Source organism: Haliotis rubra, unplaced genomic scaffold (genome assembly GCF_003918875.1).
Source record: "Haliotis rubra isolate DU_JTF1 unplaced genomic scaffold, ASM391887v1 Scf165, whole genome shotgun sequence".
In the NCBI taxonomy this organism is placed as follows: Eukaryota; Metazoa; Mollusca; class Gastropoda; order Lepetellida; family Haliotidae; genus Haliotis; species Haliotis rubra.
The window spans coordinates 294877-309266 of NW_025765614.1; the positions used below are offsets into that span (position 1 = coordinate 294877).

Sequence of the window (14390 nt, forward strand, 5' to 3'; positions counted from 1 at the left end):
TTTTACCAATGGCCACTTTATCGTTTTTGCAACAGTACGACCTTGGGGGAACGTTTCTATACAATAACGCCAGACCCCATGCTGCTGTATAGCAGTATAGCAGCATGTAAGTCAGAACAGTATCACTGTGTTACCCTGGCTCACATGATGCCCCGATTTGCCGCCTAATCCGAATCCTCCAACAACGCTGCAGGAACACCGCCAAATGTGTCCTCGGATACGGAATGATCTTCCCCGGGACTTGTAGTGTAGTGACCTCAGTGAGGCGAAGGTGCCAGGCCTGCGTCGATGCATAAGGTGGGTGCACTCGTTTCTGACCGTGTGAACTGGCTTGTGAACCCATCTGCCAAGTTCGCTGTTCTTATGTACTTTTGATCGTTACGGTACCCTGAAACATTGGTATTACCATGTAACAACATTTTGCGGCAGTAAACGTTTGACACTGATTCTGTTTGTTGTTTGTGTATCTCCATAACTTTTGAACTTTAGAACATTACATTGCACTGAACTGACCTCATGTTGTCCTAGAGAGCACGCAGATGGTACAAGGTCCAGGCGCGTTTGGTTGATTCAGTTCTTAATCATGGAATTTGTTTTTAATGTTATCGTAAAAGCTTCCGGAAGAGAAATGTCCACCATTACCAGGACCACAACAGTGCAGTTGGTGGCAGTAGTGTGCCATACGTGGACTTTGATGTGTTTAGACTTAGTGCTGGAATGTACTAAAACCCTACAGGCGTCTCCGGTGAGACCTGGAACAGTATCGAAAGATCTGGTAGGATTTCTGGGTATATAAGGAGTTAACTCTTTCCTCTCTTCTCACACTACATCCCAAACCACAAGACGACCAGCATTGTATACTGAACCGCAAAAGAAACGCAAGTTTATTTAGAAATGTGAATATTTCTGAATCTGTGGAACAAACAATCTTAACACTACGAAAAAACAACAGACAAGTGATTGTTGAAGAAATGATCTCTGGTGAAAACAACACTCAAGTTTACTGTAAAAGCATATGTTATCACTCCACCCTCACACACCAAAAATGTCACGAAACAGTGTGTCAATCAGTAGCGCGTGTTACCACCATTGGCTGCAATGCAGGCAGCACAACGACGTCTCATCGAGTCAACAAGTGTCTGAAAGAAGGCTTGGGGAATTTGATTCCATTCCCTGACCAATCTGGCTTCCAAATCTCTAAGGTTTTGAGGTTGAGCAGCTGTCTGTATCCGTCTACCAATTTCATCCCACACATGCTCGATTGGTGCCATATCCGGGGACAGAGAGGGCCAGGGCAGTACAGCAATGTTGTTCCCTCTGAGGAAGTCCATAGAGACCCGTGCAGTGTGAGGGCGAGCATTGTCCTGCTGGAACGTCTGGAGCTGAGGTTGGGCCTGGAAGAGCGGTACAGCGTGGTGTTGAAATACCTGGTCTCTGTAGACTACAGCAGTCACACGTTGACGAAACACGTGTAAACGTGTTCTGTGGCGGTAGCTGAAGCCACCCCATACCATGAGTCTTCCACCTCTCCAGCGGTCAGCTTCCACAACGCAACAGTTGGCGTAACGTTCATTACGTCGTCTCCATACACGTAATCGGCCATCGGCGTGGGACAAGTTGAATCTGGACTCATCAGAAAACAACACTTGTTGCCATTGTTGACGTCGCCAACGCTGGTGTTGTCGCGCCCACTGTAAACGATTTTGGCGGTGACGTTGCGTCAGAATCGGTCCGACGTAAGGACGGCGACATCTGATCCCTGCTGCCCTCAGACGACGACGAACAGTGTCTGCAGAGATGTGACGTTGTGGCCCTTGAATGGTTGCAGCTGTCTGTGTTGCTCGTTGCTGTCGGTTACGCAGATGAGTAACCCGGATGTGACGATCTTGCGCTGGCGTTGTTACCCTGGGACGTCCTGAACGTGGTCGGTCTGGAACATTACCGGTTTGACGATACCTTGCGGATAGTCTTGTGATTGTTGTCACGTGACATCTGAAGTGCCTGGCCACTTTAGTTGGTGTGGATCCGGTCTGCAACATTCCAACGGCGATTCATCGTTGCTGTTCAGTTAGACGTGGCATGTTTTCTCCGCGTTGTCACAGTCAATTTTGTGTTCTATGGTGTTTTTTGAATGACCTGCCTTATAAAGCTTCAAACTGGAGTGAAATGCACGCATTTTTGTGTGAAACACAAAAACTTCATGCAAAAAACACGAAAACATGAAAATGATTGCGTTTGGGCGATATGGTCAAGAATCAGCGGCAACAACGGCAAAACCATCTTCGAATGCTTGGTTCTATAATGGTATACTTTGTTGTCCTAAAAGGAATGCATTTGGAACGTATGTTTTGAAAATAGTAACTTGCGTTTCTTTTGCGGTTCAGTATATTTTAGGATGATCATCGTACTTTGGATGCCCTCTGAGTAGCTCATTCTTCCAAGTTGAATAATCGTTGAAAGGGGAATACCATCCCTGTCTTTGTTACGATGATCATTTCTCTTGTATTATATTACCTTTGAATTTACACTGCTGCTCTCTGGTGTACTGCCATAGTGATACCTTTGTAATGATTTGTAAACTTCGGTAATTTTAGATACCGTTGGTAATTACACACCATTTTCTTTCCATTTTGTTGGTTTCACACCTAGACCTTTTACGGACTTGTTCCCGGTTAACCCTTTCGTTTCAACTTGCAAATGAACACGTAGCATACTTCAGTGATTGTTTGAAGCTATGGAGGTTGACAGAGGGCAATGTTGTTTCTTTCTGCTGAGGAGCCAGGAGAAATCAGTTATGGAATAGTTTCCAACTGTAGACATGCTGAAAGTCAATACATTCAATTATTGGAAAATATCCACACAACGTGAGTCTTACGCCCACTGAAGGAAAAGAACTATGTTCCTGAATATAGCAATGGGATGAAAAAACAATCGCTCAAACGTTCCCAGAGACTATAAAACTAGCAGTCAGTTTGTGACGACAGTTTTCTTTCCTGTTTTTTGCCCTGATGTCCACCATGCTGTTTCTTGTGGTCAGTCTGTCTTGTCTGGCGGCCGTTACGGCTCAGGGAACACCTTGTTGTATGGCCAGTAAATGGTCAGCAACGATGTCGGACATCCAAGCTATAGCCAGTGGAAATATGGTAAGCTGACTTTAACATCATTTTCAGGAATACATTTTATGTTTCCAAGTGTGCAATTCCTTGGATCAAAACCCTACATCGGTTATGTTTTAAAACCATAAGTGCATTTCCTCAAACACCTAATTACACAAAGCAATATTCCAGCCATATTACAATCACAAAGCAACACCATAATGTGAGACATTGTGATGTTGATGTTCAAATCTAACTGGTATTTAGACACGTGCGCGTTACCCCTTCCTTTATTTTACATATTACATACTTCAGGTTACGTCCAACTACTACTACGACAACGACAACATGGCCACCGCCATCCAGTACTACGAGTTTGGAACCCCAACGCCTGTGTTGAGGAACAGGGTTGTTACATCATACTCCAAGGTACTTGTTAAATGCATCGTGTAATCCATGTGACAGAGTAATATCTGTAGCCTATGAGTGCGTTTCTATTAAGTTCAACAATTCTGATGTTTATCTATCCAGCTATGTGTTGCCGCCTTATCGAAATATCCCTCTTTCACATTATCTGTTTATGGGTTGGGTGTTTGTTGCCTTATCAGGTCAAGAGTTCTTGCTGTGTGACTCAGTAGACTATATTCAGCTTATTAATGTTGTTTCATTCTGGTACCAAAGGTTCACTGACGTTCACATTGCTGCTACTCTAGTTCCTACTTCTCTAATGTTCATCCTGATTCCTGCAGCTCATGGACGTTCACTTTGGATCTTGACCGTTTATTGATGTTCAGATCCTCGCTCGTTTCCACAACTATGGCCGTATACTTTACACGTGTCTTTTCTGGACATTGATGACCTGTTCACATTGGTTTCTACTGCCCATTGATGCTTAGTTCACACTGGTTAAAACTGTTTACTGAAAAAAAAATGGTCCCCACAGATTGTTGCCGTTTGTTTATTCCTACAACAAATGCAATGTTTGGTTCACTTTGGCAACTACAGTTCGTTCACATTTAGTTCACCCTGAAAATTGCAATTCAATTATGTTTCATTCACATGTATTCCTCCAATTCACCGATGTTTAGTATTCTTTAGTTCTATTTCGGATTTAGGTCACTTTCCTACTTACTGCTAATTGAGATTTCGTTCGTTCTGGTTCTTACAGCTCATGTGCTCTCATCACTAATATTAGGTTCAAACTGGTTCCAATCACAGTTTACTGATTTTAACTTCTCTCTGGTACCTACAGTTCACTGAGGCATGGTTCCGTCTGGCACATACAGGCCACTGGGATTTGGTGTAATCGTATTCTGACAGTTCACTGTTATGTGTTTCAACTCATTTCTTTACTAACGTGGTTTAATTGGGTTCCTTCCTTCTGTTTCTGACAATTCACTGATGTTTGATTCAATTGTGGTATGATGAATCCAGTTCCTAAAGTTCATTGCTGTGTGGTTCATTCTAGCGAACATTGTACAATTGTGTATATTTACCTGATGTTTTCGCACCTTGGGTCATATAGGTAACTGACATTGTGACCTTTCAGAATGTACGCTACAACATTGACGCTGACGGCGCATGCACAAAAGAAGACATCTCAGATACCATGGTCCCAAAGTGCATCCCAGGTAGGTGCCTTACATAACTCTGATTTTCTTGTAGATTTACATGTTTTACCTCCTAAACTCCTGTTACCATCTCTTAAACATATCACAGTTACAATTGTAGTTTAAGTGTTTAAAGTTATGTTTTGTCTTGAATTTGCACGGACGTACTCCTTCATATTAAACAATTATTAAAATACCCCCTCTTCTTCCATCCAGCCACGGCTACTTACCTTGGTTCTAACTACGTTGGTACTGAGGAAAATGGGCTGAAGTATGATGGCTGGCAGATACCTCTGGGTAGCCTCAACATCACAGTCAGCTTCTCCAACCCCGACTGCATCCCAATAGTTCAGGCTGTCACTGGCACAGCATCATCATGTAGGTACCCAATGTGTATATACAAGCATTACATACCCGGAATATAAGAAATTTCGGTCAAACGCGGAGTTCATTGTTCTATGCTGCCAATGTCATAAGTATGGTGCAATGACTCACCATCTTACTGCAATCTTAGCAGGTTTTCGCTTAATGGGTCCGGCCCGAGCGATAACTACCTATCACATTTGCGTTTGAACAATCGGATTGGACGATCCGACAAAAGGTGTTATTAGTGAATATATTACTTTTTCACAGTGATGTGGTTTGAATATTCCTATTAAGATATAAATCAGGTTTATGTATCATGTGTAATATGTATATTTGTGTTTATGTATACCTCAAGTGGGATTGGATGATTTGCCGAAAGAAACAAGAATTGTTAATTATTCAGGAATATTCAACCCAGCGATCTGGATTCGTGTGCCATTCTTGGTAGATGAGGGCTGGACTTTTAAGTTCAATGAATTTTGCTATTGATTTATATATTTTGAATTATGGTCCACAGAAATATAAAAATGAAGGTCATGTAGGGTCATGTTCTTAACCAGATATTGTTTTATACATCAACTTCACTGTGGTATTATTTACACAAGTAGGTCGGAGTAGGTTAGAATAGATCTCTTGCCAGCTATGCTGGTTGTATTCGCCGACCAAATGTATCTGTTGTTTAGCCTTGGTAATAATTTATTGTGTGACATTTTACGTCGACGGCGTCGATCTTGGATTCGAACCCGAACCCGTGTTTGACGGTGTCTTAACTCAAAAGTGACTTCATGATTTCGTCAAGGTGTTTATACTATAACTGTTTCTTTCAGCTCCAGTTAATTTAGCTCTCTTCTTCAACGGATACAAGGTCGGCATTACCAATCCTGCTGCCTTCGACGTCCCAATTTCCTGTTAGACCAGGAACTACGGTAATCACAATTCACCGTTGATCCCAGGTTAATGTCCCTTTCAATTCAGCAGCTTGGTCTTTCATGTAAACATGAACAAAATGAATACTAGTATGTATCTGTGACAATAAACAATAGTTGCTCTGATCTGTTCATGATGCATTTTTTCACATTTATTTAGTTTGTTTTCTAATTTGGGTTTCGTTCATTTCTACTACACAGTTTGATGTAGCATTTCTTTCAGTAACTATTTTCAAGTATTTCATGTCTTGTAACAGCTATTGATAGTGACGACAACATAAACAAGTTTTTGATTGTCACCATTGTCGCCAGTGCCCGTTTGCAAAATTGACATCCAGGATTATAACTGAAACACAGCATTTATTGACGTGATTTTCATATTCAAGCTGAAAGTTTCAAAAATTCTATAAAAACCTTCCTAGAAAATACTCCAAAGTATAACCTGAATCTTAAGCCATGCATATTCTTCTTTTATGCACTAAAACTGTTTTAATCATTTGTATGTATATAATATTGTAACGCTTTGAGCATACATTATGTATGGAATTCAGCGCGATAAAACTACACATATTATTTATCATAGCTGACTGATTTATGTATGCAACAGTAGATGGTTCATCTAACCACCCATACTACAATGCTAAGTATTGAAATATGCTGATGTTCAAACGGAAGCATAGACCTGGCATTTTGGGGTTATTATTTTGACAGACTTTGTGTGCCTGTTGCCAAAACATAACATCTGTCCTTTACAGTGTTGTGCGTGGAAAATGATGGAAATTGATTTTGTTGAATCGCATGTACATTTTATGCGCCTTAATACAAACGCGCACATCAAATATGTCAAGATTATGAGCAGCGGGTCGAGAACGAGATTTTGGAATGTCCCAAATGTGAGCATCGAACGGCTATATTGCCAGAACGTTGGACTGTACAAAGCACACCATCATCAGACTAATGAGGCGCGTCAATCGGGCTGGACAGACAACTGACTGTCAGAAGTGGAAGACCGAGAGTGACCACGCCGCAAGATGACAGCAATGGAACACATGTGCAGGAAGAGTAAATCGTTGGGGTTTCTTGTGTTGTTAAAGCATCAATTTTGTTGTGTTTTTTTATTGGTGTGTTGGGTTTGTATTGCTAGTTTTATTTTATTTTATCTTATTTCTATTAATGTTTATTTTTTATAGAAAAATTGTTTGGGATGTGTGTGTTTCTCTTTGGTTGCTTTGTTGTTTTGTTTTGTGTGTTGTTGCTTTTTGGGGAGGGGCTTTTATTTGGGGTTTTGGGGTGGTTTGGGTTTTGTTTGTGACCTGCAACAATAGCAGGTTTAACCTCATATCATTGTACCTGTTTGACCTACAAAACACATGAACGCCACCGGCGTATCTGTGAAAGTCATCAGCCGGAAACACCAGGTGTACTACATTCCGGTTTGAAGCTCACTACGTGTACAGACTTTGTCCCTGGTATTTGGACAAATATGAAGAACAGGGTCAGAGGTCCACTTTACATCCAGAATAGAAGAGAGTTGCCTGTGCCACCAGTGAATGTCCAATACAGTTGCTTGTGCCATTTAATGTCATCAAAGGAGTCATTTGAACCAATTTTGCTTGTGCCAACTCCATACACCACTAGTGAATGTCAAGTTTGAGGAAGACATGAATCGTGATCATATTGCCTGTACTAATGTATTACCCAAAAGGAGTATTGTTTTTTTGAGATTGAGGTTAGAAATGTTTTGTTTGTGGAAAGGTATTGTTTGAAGAGTTTGTTTTGCATGTGGAAAGGGAAGAGTTTGCAAACAACATTGAAATCGAGAAGCACGTGCATCATGCATGCATTCAGGCATAAACTGCCAACTTAAATGGCAATCGTTCACATGTTTTCTGAACACAGCAGCTATATTTTCGATTTCCTGATTAACACATTAACATGGTTTCTGGCTACTCTGTCGCTGAGCCTTGGCCTCCTTAACATCTGATGAGTACCTGGAACCATCCCGTTAAGGGATTTGTTTCATCTCCAAAGGCGCATAAATGTTCAGACATTTCGAGAGTGAGTCACACAGGAAGTCGGAGATATCATCATCATCACTCGGAGGCTTGGTAACAATGGAAGATTTCATGAAATCTGCCATTGTTAGTATTTAACAATAGTAATTCAACTGCATTCATATATATACATTGTCACAAATAACTGTAACATGTAATATTCCCTGTAGCAATAGGAGATGAACCACATGGAGGTATACTCTATAACAGTATTGCATGAACTACAGGTATACAGGTATTTATCAGGTAAATTAACTGCATGCAAATATACCCTGCAAAAGTATATGAGCTGCAGATATATATAACCGGTAACATTAGTAGATGAATAAAAGACATATATATCCTGTGAAAATATGAGATGAACGTCATGTATAAATTCCCTGAAATGAGAGTACATGTAGATGGCTAACATACGTTGTGCGGCTTATGCTTTCGGTTGATGTATACTCAGAGGCAAAAGTTGTTTGTTGTTTAACCCCACATTCAGCAATATTCCAGCTATATGGCGGCGGTCTCTAAATAATCGAGTCTGGACCAGATAATCGTGATCAACATCATGAACATCGATCTACGCAAATGATGCGATGACATGTGTCAACCAAGTCAGCGAGTCTGACCACCCGATCCCGTGGGACGCATGGTTTACTGCAAACCAAATCTGATCCGGATCTTCACTGTTTTGGTATAACATTCTATCATCGGTAATCTGGAGAATAGAGATTCAATGTCCATAAATATACCATTTGTCACTTATGAGGACGTTTACAGCAAAACAAATAAAGTAATAAAGACCTTCCTCGATGTGGCCACCAACCAGAAACGACCCCATGTCAAGACAGATAGATTTGCATCACGCACCTCGGATACAAGTTCCAACCAGCAACCCTTCCAGCACATCGTTTGGAGGTGGGGGCGTTGTGATCTGTGGTTGGATCACACTTGCAGGACGCCAATGGTTATGACTTGAATGCTGTGAGTTTCGCAGAAGAATTTCTGCCAATGGCCGCTTAACCGTTTTTGCAACAGTACGACCTTGGAGTAATGTTTCTATGCAATAATGCCAGACCCCACGTTGCTCTAGCTGTATAATTGCATCTTAGTCAGAACAATATTATTGTGTTACCCAGGGCCTAGATTTTCAAAGCTCTCTTAGCGCTAAGATAGTCGTAAGTTAATGGTAATGTATGGCACTTACGACTGTCTTAGCGCGAAGAGAGCAACGAAAATCTAGGCCCTGGTTCACAAGGTGCCCCGATTTGTCACCTCATCTGAATCCTCCAACAACGCTGCAGGAACTCCGCCAAATGCCTCCTCGGATATGGAATGAACTTCCCGGGGCTTTCATCGATGTGTAGTGGCCTAAATGAGGCGAAGGTGCCAGGCCTGTATCGATGCACAAGGTGGGTACACTGACTACTGACCGTGTTAACTGGTTTCTGAACCCATTTTCTGTTGTGGCTCATACTTGTGGACTTTTGTTGTTCTGACGGAATTTTGAAACATTTGACTTACCATGTAACAACATGTCATTTTGCGACAGTAAAGGTTTGACACTGGTTCTGTTTGTCGTTTGTGTTTATCATCCAAAACTGTGTTCCACAGGAGATATCGCTTGTGTGAGATCAAACGATATCTCCTAGGAGATATCGTTTTGACAATAGATTTTGTACAATGCCCTGACAATGCTATGACGTCATGTACTTGATGACATCACAATGCTATGACATCGCTGCACTGCAAGTCTAATGGCAGTACCATGTTCAGAGATGTACATTTTTCATTGAAAATTAATGAAGAGTGATTTTGGGATGATAAATAGAATCTCACCCTCGTGTCTTCTGATATCAAATATATCAACACTCGTTGATAAAGTAAAAATATCCTCGGCAAGCCTCGGATATTTGTAACTTTATCAACTCGTGTTGATATAATTGATATCAGAAGACACTTGGGTGAGATTTTCTATATCTCAATAACTTTTGAACTTTAGTATACATTACGAACCCTGCACTGAATGACCTCCTTTTCTTCTAGAGAGCACGCAGATGGTACGGAGATAACAAGATCCAGGCGCGTTTGGTTGACCCAGTACTTGGAATGTGTTTTTAATTTGATGGTTAAAAAAGTCCCATGTCCACCATTACCAGGGCACCAACAGTGCAGCATTTGGCAGCAGTGGTGGGCTATGCTTCGACTTTGATGTATTTAGACTTAGTGCTGGAATGTACTAAAACCCTACAGACATCTCATGTGAGACTTGGAACAGTATCGAAAGACCTGGTAGGATTTTTTGGTATATAAGAGGAGAGAACTCTTGCTTCTGGTCTCACATAACATCTCAAGAAGACCAGGCCAGCACTGTATTTTGTGATGATAATCATTCTTTTGATACCCTCTGAGTAGCTCTTTCTTGCAGCTGGATAAATGATGAAAGTGGAATATAACCATCCCTCCATTTGTACTGATTATTAAACTTCGTTTATTTTAGATACAGTGACTATTTACACAGCATTTCCTTCGTCCTTTTCTTTTTTGAACTTGGGAATCAACACTTAGCATACTTTACTGATCGTCTGAAGATTTGTAGGTTGATAGAGGGCAATGTTGTTGGGGTTTTTCTTCAGAAGTTGGAGCCAAGACAAAATCAGCTATGTAATATTTTCCATGCTGAAAATCAATACATTCCATCATTGCAAAATATCCACATAATATTAATGCTACGCACACTGAGTGAAAATAACTCTGTTCCTGAATATAGCAATGCAATGTAAAAACAATCGTTCAAACGTTCCCAGAGACTATAAAACTAGCAGTCAGCTTGTGACGACAGTTTTCTTTCCTGTTTTTGCCCTGATGTCCACCATGCTGTTTCTTCTTGTCAGTCTATCTTGTCTGGCGGCCGTTACGGCTCAGGGAACACCTTGTTGTATGGCCAGTAAATGGTCAGCAACGATGTCGGACATACAAGCTATAGCCAGTGGAAATATGGTAAGCTGATGATTTTAGCATCATTTTCAGGAATACATTTTATGTTTCCAAATGTGCAATTCCTTGGATCAAAACCCTACATCGGTTATGTTTTAAAACCATAAGTGCATTTCCTCAAACACCTAATTACACAAAGCAATATTCCAGCGATATTACAATCACAAAGCAACACCACAATTTGTGTAGACACGTGCGCGTTACCCCTTCCTTTATTTTACATATTACATACTTCAGGTTACGTCCAACTACTACTACGACAGCGACAACATGGCCACCGCCATCCAGTACTACGAGTTTGGAACCCCAACGCCTGTATTGAGGAACAGGGTTGTTACATCATACTCCAAGGTACTTGTTAAATGCATCGTGTAATCCATGTGACAGAGTAATATTTGTAGCCTATGAGTGCGTTTCTATTAAGTTCAACAATTCTGATGTTTATCTATCCAGCTATCTCCTGCCGCCTTATCGAAATGACATTATCTCTTTATGGGTTGGGTTTTATTTGCCTTATCAGGTCAAGAGTTCTTGCTGTATGACTCAGTAAACTATATACAGCTTATCGATGTTGTTTCATTCTGGTACCAAAGGTTCGCTGGCGTTTGGATTGCTGCTACTCTAGTTCCTACTTCTCTGGTGTTCATCCTGATTCCAGCAGCTCATGGACGTTAACTTTTGATCTTGAGCGTTCATTGATGTTCAGATCCTCGCTCGTTTCCACAACTATGGCCGTATACTTTACACGTGCTTTTTCTGGACATTGATGACTTGTTCACATTGGTTTCTACTGCCCATTGATGCTTAGTTCACACTGGTTAAAACTGTTTACTGAAAAGAAAATGGTCCCCACAGATTGTTGCCGTTTATTCCTACAACAAATGTAATGTTTGGTTCACTTTGGCAACTACAGTTCGTTCACATTTAGTTCACCCTGAAAATTGCAATTCAATTATGTTTAATTCACATGTATTCCTCCAATTCCGATGTTTAGTATTCTTTAGTTCTATTTTGCGTTTAGGTTACTTTCCTACTTACTGCTAATTGAGATTTCGTTCGTTCTGGTTCTTACAGCTCATGTGCTCTCATCACTGATATTAGGTTCAAACTGGTTCCAATCACAGTATACTGATTTTAACTTCTCTCTGGTACTTACAGTTCACTGAGGCATGGTTCCGTCTGGCACATACAGGCCACTGGGATTTGGTGTAATCGTATTCTGACAGTTCACTGTTATGTGTTTCAACTCATTTCTTTAATAACGTGGTTTAATTGGGTTCCTTCCTTCTGTTCACTGATGTTTGATTCAATTGTGGTATGATGAATCCAGTTCCTAAAGTTCATTGCTGTGTGGTTCATTCTAGCGAACATTGTACAATTGTGTATATTTACCTGATGTTTTCGCAACTTGGGTCATATAGGTAACTGACATTGTGACCTTTCAGAATGTACGTTACAACATTGACGCTGACGGCACATGCACAAAAGAAGACATCTCAGATACCATGGTCCCAAAGTGCATCCCAGGTAGGTGCCTTACATAACTCTGATTTTCTTGTAGATTTACATGTTTTACCTTCTAAACGTCTGTTACCATCTCTTAAACATATCACAGTTACAAATGTAGTTTAAGTGTTTAAAGTTATGTTTTGTCTTGAATTTGGGATTATTGCACGAACGCACTCCTTCATATTAAACAATTATTACAATACCCTCTTCTTCCATCCAGCCACGGCTACTTACCTTGGTTCTAACTACGTTGGTACTGAGGAAAATGGGCTGAAGTATGATGGCTGGCAGATACCTCTGGGTAGCCTCAACATCACTGTCAGCTTCTCCAACCCCGACTGCATCCCAATAGTTCAGGCTGTCACTGGCACAGCATCATCATGTAGGTACCCAATGTGTATATACAAGCATTACATACCCGGAATATAAGAAATTTCGGTCAAACGCGGAGTTCATTGTTCTATGCTGCCAGTGTCATAAGTATGGTGCAATGACTCACCATCTTACAGCAATCATAGCAGGTTTTCGCTTAATGGGTCCGGTCCGAGCTATAACTACCTATCACATTTGCGTTTGAACAATCGGATTGGACGATCCGACAAAAGGTGTTATTAGTGAATATATTACTTTTTCACAGTGATGTGGTTTGAATATTCCTATTAAGATATAAATCAGGTTTATGTATCATGTGTAATATGTATATTTGTGTTTATGTATACCTCAAGTGGGATTGGATGATTTGCCGAAAGAAACAAGAATTGTTAATTATTCAGGAATATTCAACCCAGCGATCTGGATTTCGTGTGCCATTCTTGGTAGATGAGGGCTGGACTTTTAAGTTCAATGAATTTTGCTATTGATTTATATATATTTTAGAATTATGGTCCACAGAAATATAACAAATGTGGCTTTTGAAGATCATGTAGGGTCATGTTCTTAACCAGATATTGTTTTATACATCAACTTCACTGTGGTATTATTTACACAAGTAGGTCGGAGTAGGTTAGAATAGATCTCTTGCCAGCTATGCTGGTTGTATTCGCCGACCAAATGTATCTGTTGTTTAGCCTTGGTAATAATTTATTGTGTTACATTTTACGTCGACGGCGTCGATCTTGGCTTCGAACCCGAACCCGTGTTTGACGGTGTCTTAACTCAAAAGTGACTTCATGATTTCGTCAAGGTGTTTATACTATAACTGTTTCTTTCAGCTCCAGTTAATTTAGCTCTCTTCTTCAACGGATACAAGGTCGGCATTACCAATCCTGCTGCCTTCGACGTCCCAATTTCTTGTTAGACCAGGAAATACGGTAATCACAATTCACCGTTGATCCCAGGTTAATGTCCATTTCAATTCAGCAGCTTGGTCTTTCATGTAAATATGAACAGAAATGAATACTAGTATGTATCTGTGACATAGTTGCTCTGATCTGTCATGATGCATTTTTTCACATTTATTTAGTTTGTTTTCTAATTTGGGTTTCGTTCATTTCTACTACACAGTTTGATGTAGCATTTCAAGTATTTCATGTTTTGTAACAGCTATTGATAGTGACGCCAACATAAACAAGTTCTTGATTGTCACCATTGTCGCCAGTGCCCGTTTGACATCCAGGATTATAACTGAAACACAGTATTTATTGACGTGATCTTCGTACTCAAGCTGAAAATTTCAAACATTCTATAAAAACCTTCCTAGAAAATACTCCAAAGTATAACCTGAATCTGAAGCCATGCATATTCTTCTTTTATGCACTAAAAACTGTTTTTAATCATTTGTATGTATATAATATTGTAACGCTTTGAGCATACATTATGTATGGAATTCAGCGCGATATAACTACA

General features: G+C 40.4%; 2 protein-coding genes across 3 annotated transcripts; both read left to right on the forward strand.

The window, feature by feature from the left end:
* Positions 1–3002: 3002 nt before the first annotated feature.
* On the forward strand, positions 3003–6148 carry LOC124271979. Its single transcript, XM_046707147.1, has 5 exons — positions 3003–3143; positions 3411–3524; positions 4645–4726; positions 4922–5083; positions 5899–6148. Exons 1-5 carry the CDS (start codon positions 3009–3011, stop codon positions 5982–5984), a joined length of 579 nt encoding a protein of 192 aa, XP_046563103.1. The 5' UTR covers positions 3003–3008; the 3' UTR covers positions 5985–6148.
* Positions 6149–10209: 4061 nt separating this feature from the next.
* LOC124271980 lies at positions 10210–13974 on the forward strand. Of its 2 annotated transcripts, XM_046707149.1 has the most exons (6): positions 10210–10331; positions 10934–11039; positions 11274–11387; positions 12482–12563; positions 12766–12927; positions 13757–13974. In XM_046707149.1, exons 2-6 carry the CDS (start codon positions 10980–10982, stop codon positions 13840–13842), a joined length of 504 nt encoding a protein of 167 aa, XP_046563105.1. In that variant the 5' UTR covers positions 10210–10331; positions 10934–10979; the 3' UTR covers positions 13843–13974. The 2 variants fall into 2 exon arrangements, with proteins under 2 accessions (XP_046563105.1, XP_046563104.1); XM_046707148.1 differs by lacking the exon at positions 10210–10331 and having other exon boundaries at positions 10867–11039.
* Positions 13975–14390: the final 416 nt, after the last annotated feature.

Coding starts and splice junctions, on each gene's coding strand:
- LOC124271979 (XM_046707147.1), top strand. CDS start 3,009: ATGTCCACCATGCTGTTTCTTGTGGTCAGTCTGTCTTGTCTGGCGGCC. Junction 3,525..4,644: donor TTGTTACATCATACTCCAAG/GTACTTGTTAAA, acceptor GTGACCTTTCAG/AATGTACGCTACAACATTGA. Junction 5,084..5,898: donor CACTGGCACAGCATCATCAT/GTAGGTACCCAA, acceptor TGTTTCTTTCAG/CTCCAGTTAATTTAGCTCTC.
- LOC124271980 (XM_046707148.1), top strand. CDS start 10,905: ATGTCCACCATGCTGTTTCTTCTTGTCAGTCTATCTTGTCTGGCGGCC. Junction 11,040..11,273: donor CTATAGCCAGTGGAAATATG/GTAAGCTGATGA, acceptor TACATACTTCAG/GTTACGTCCAACTACTACTA. Junction 11,388..12,481: donor TTGTTACATCATACTCCAAG/GTACTTGTTAAA, acceptor GTGACCTTTCAG/AATGTACGTTACAACATTGA.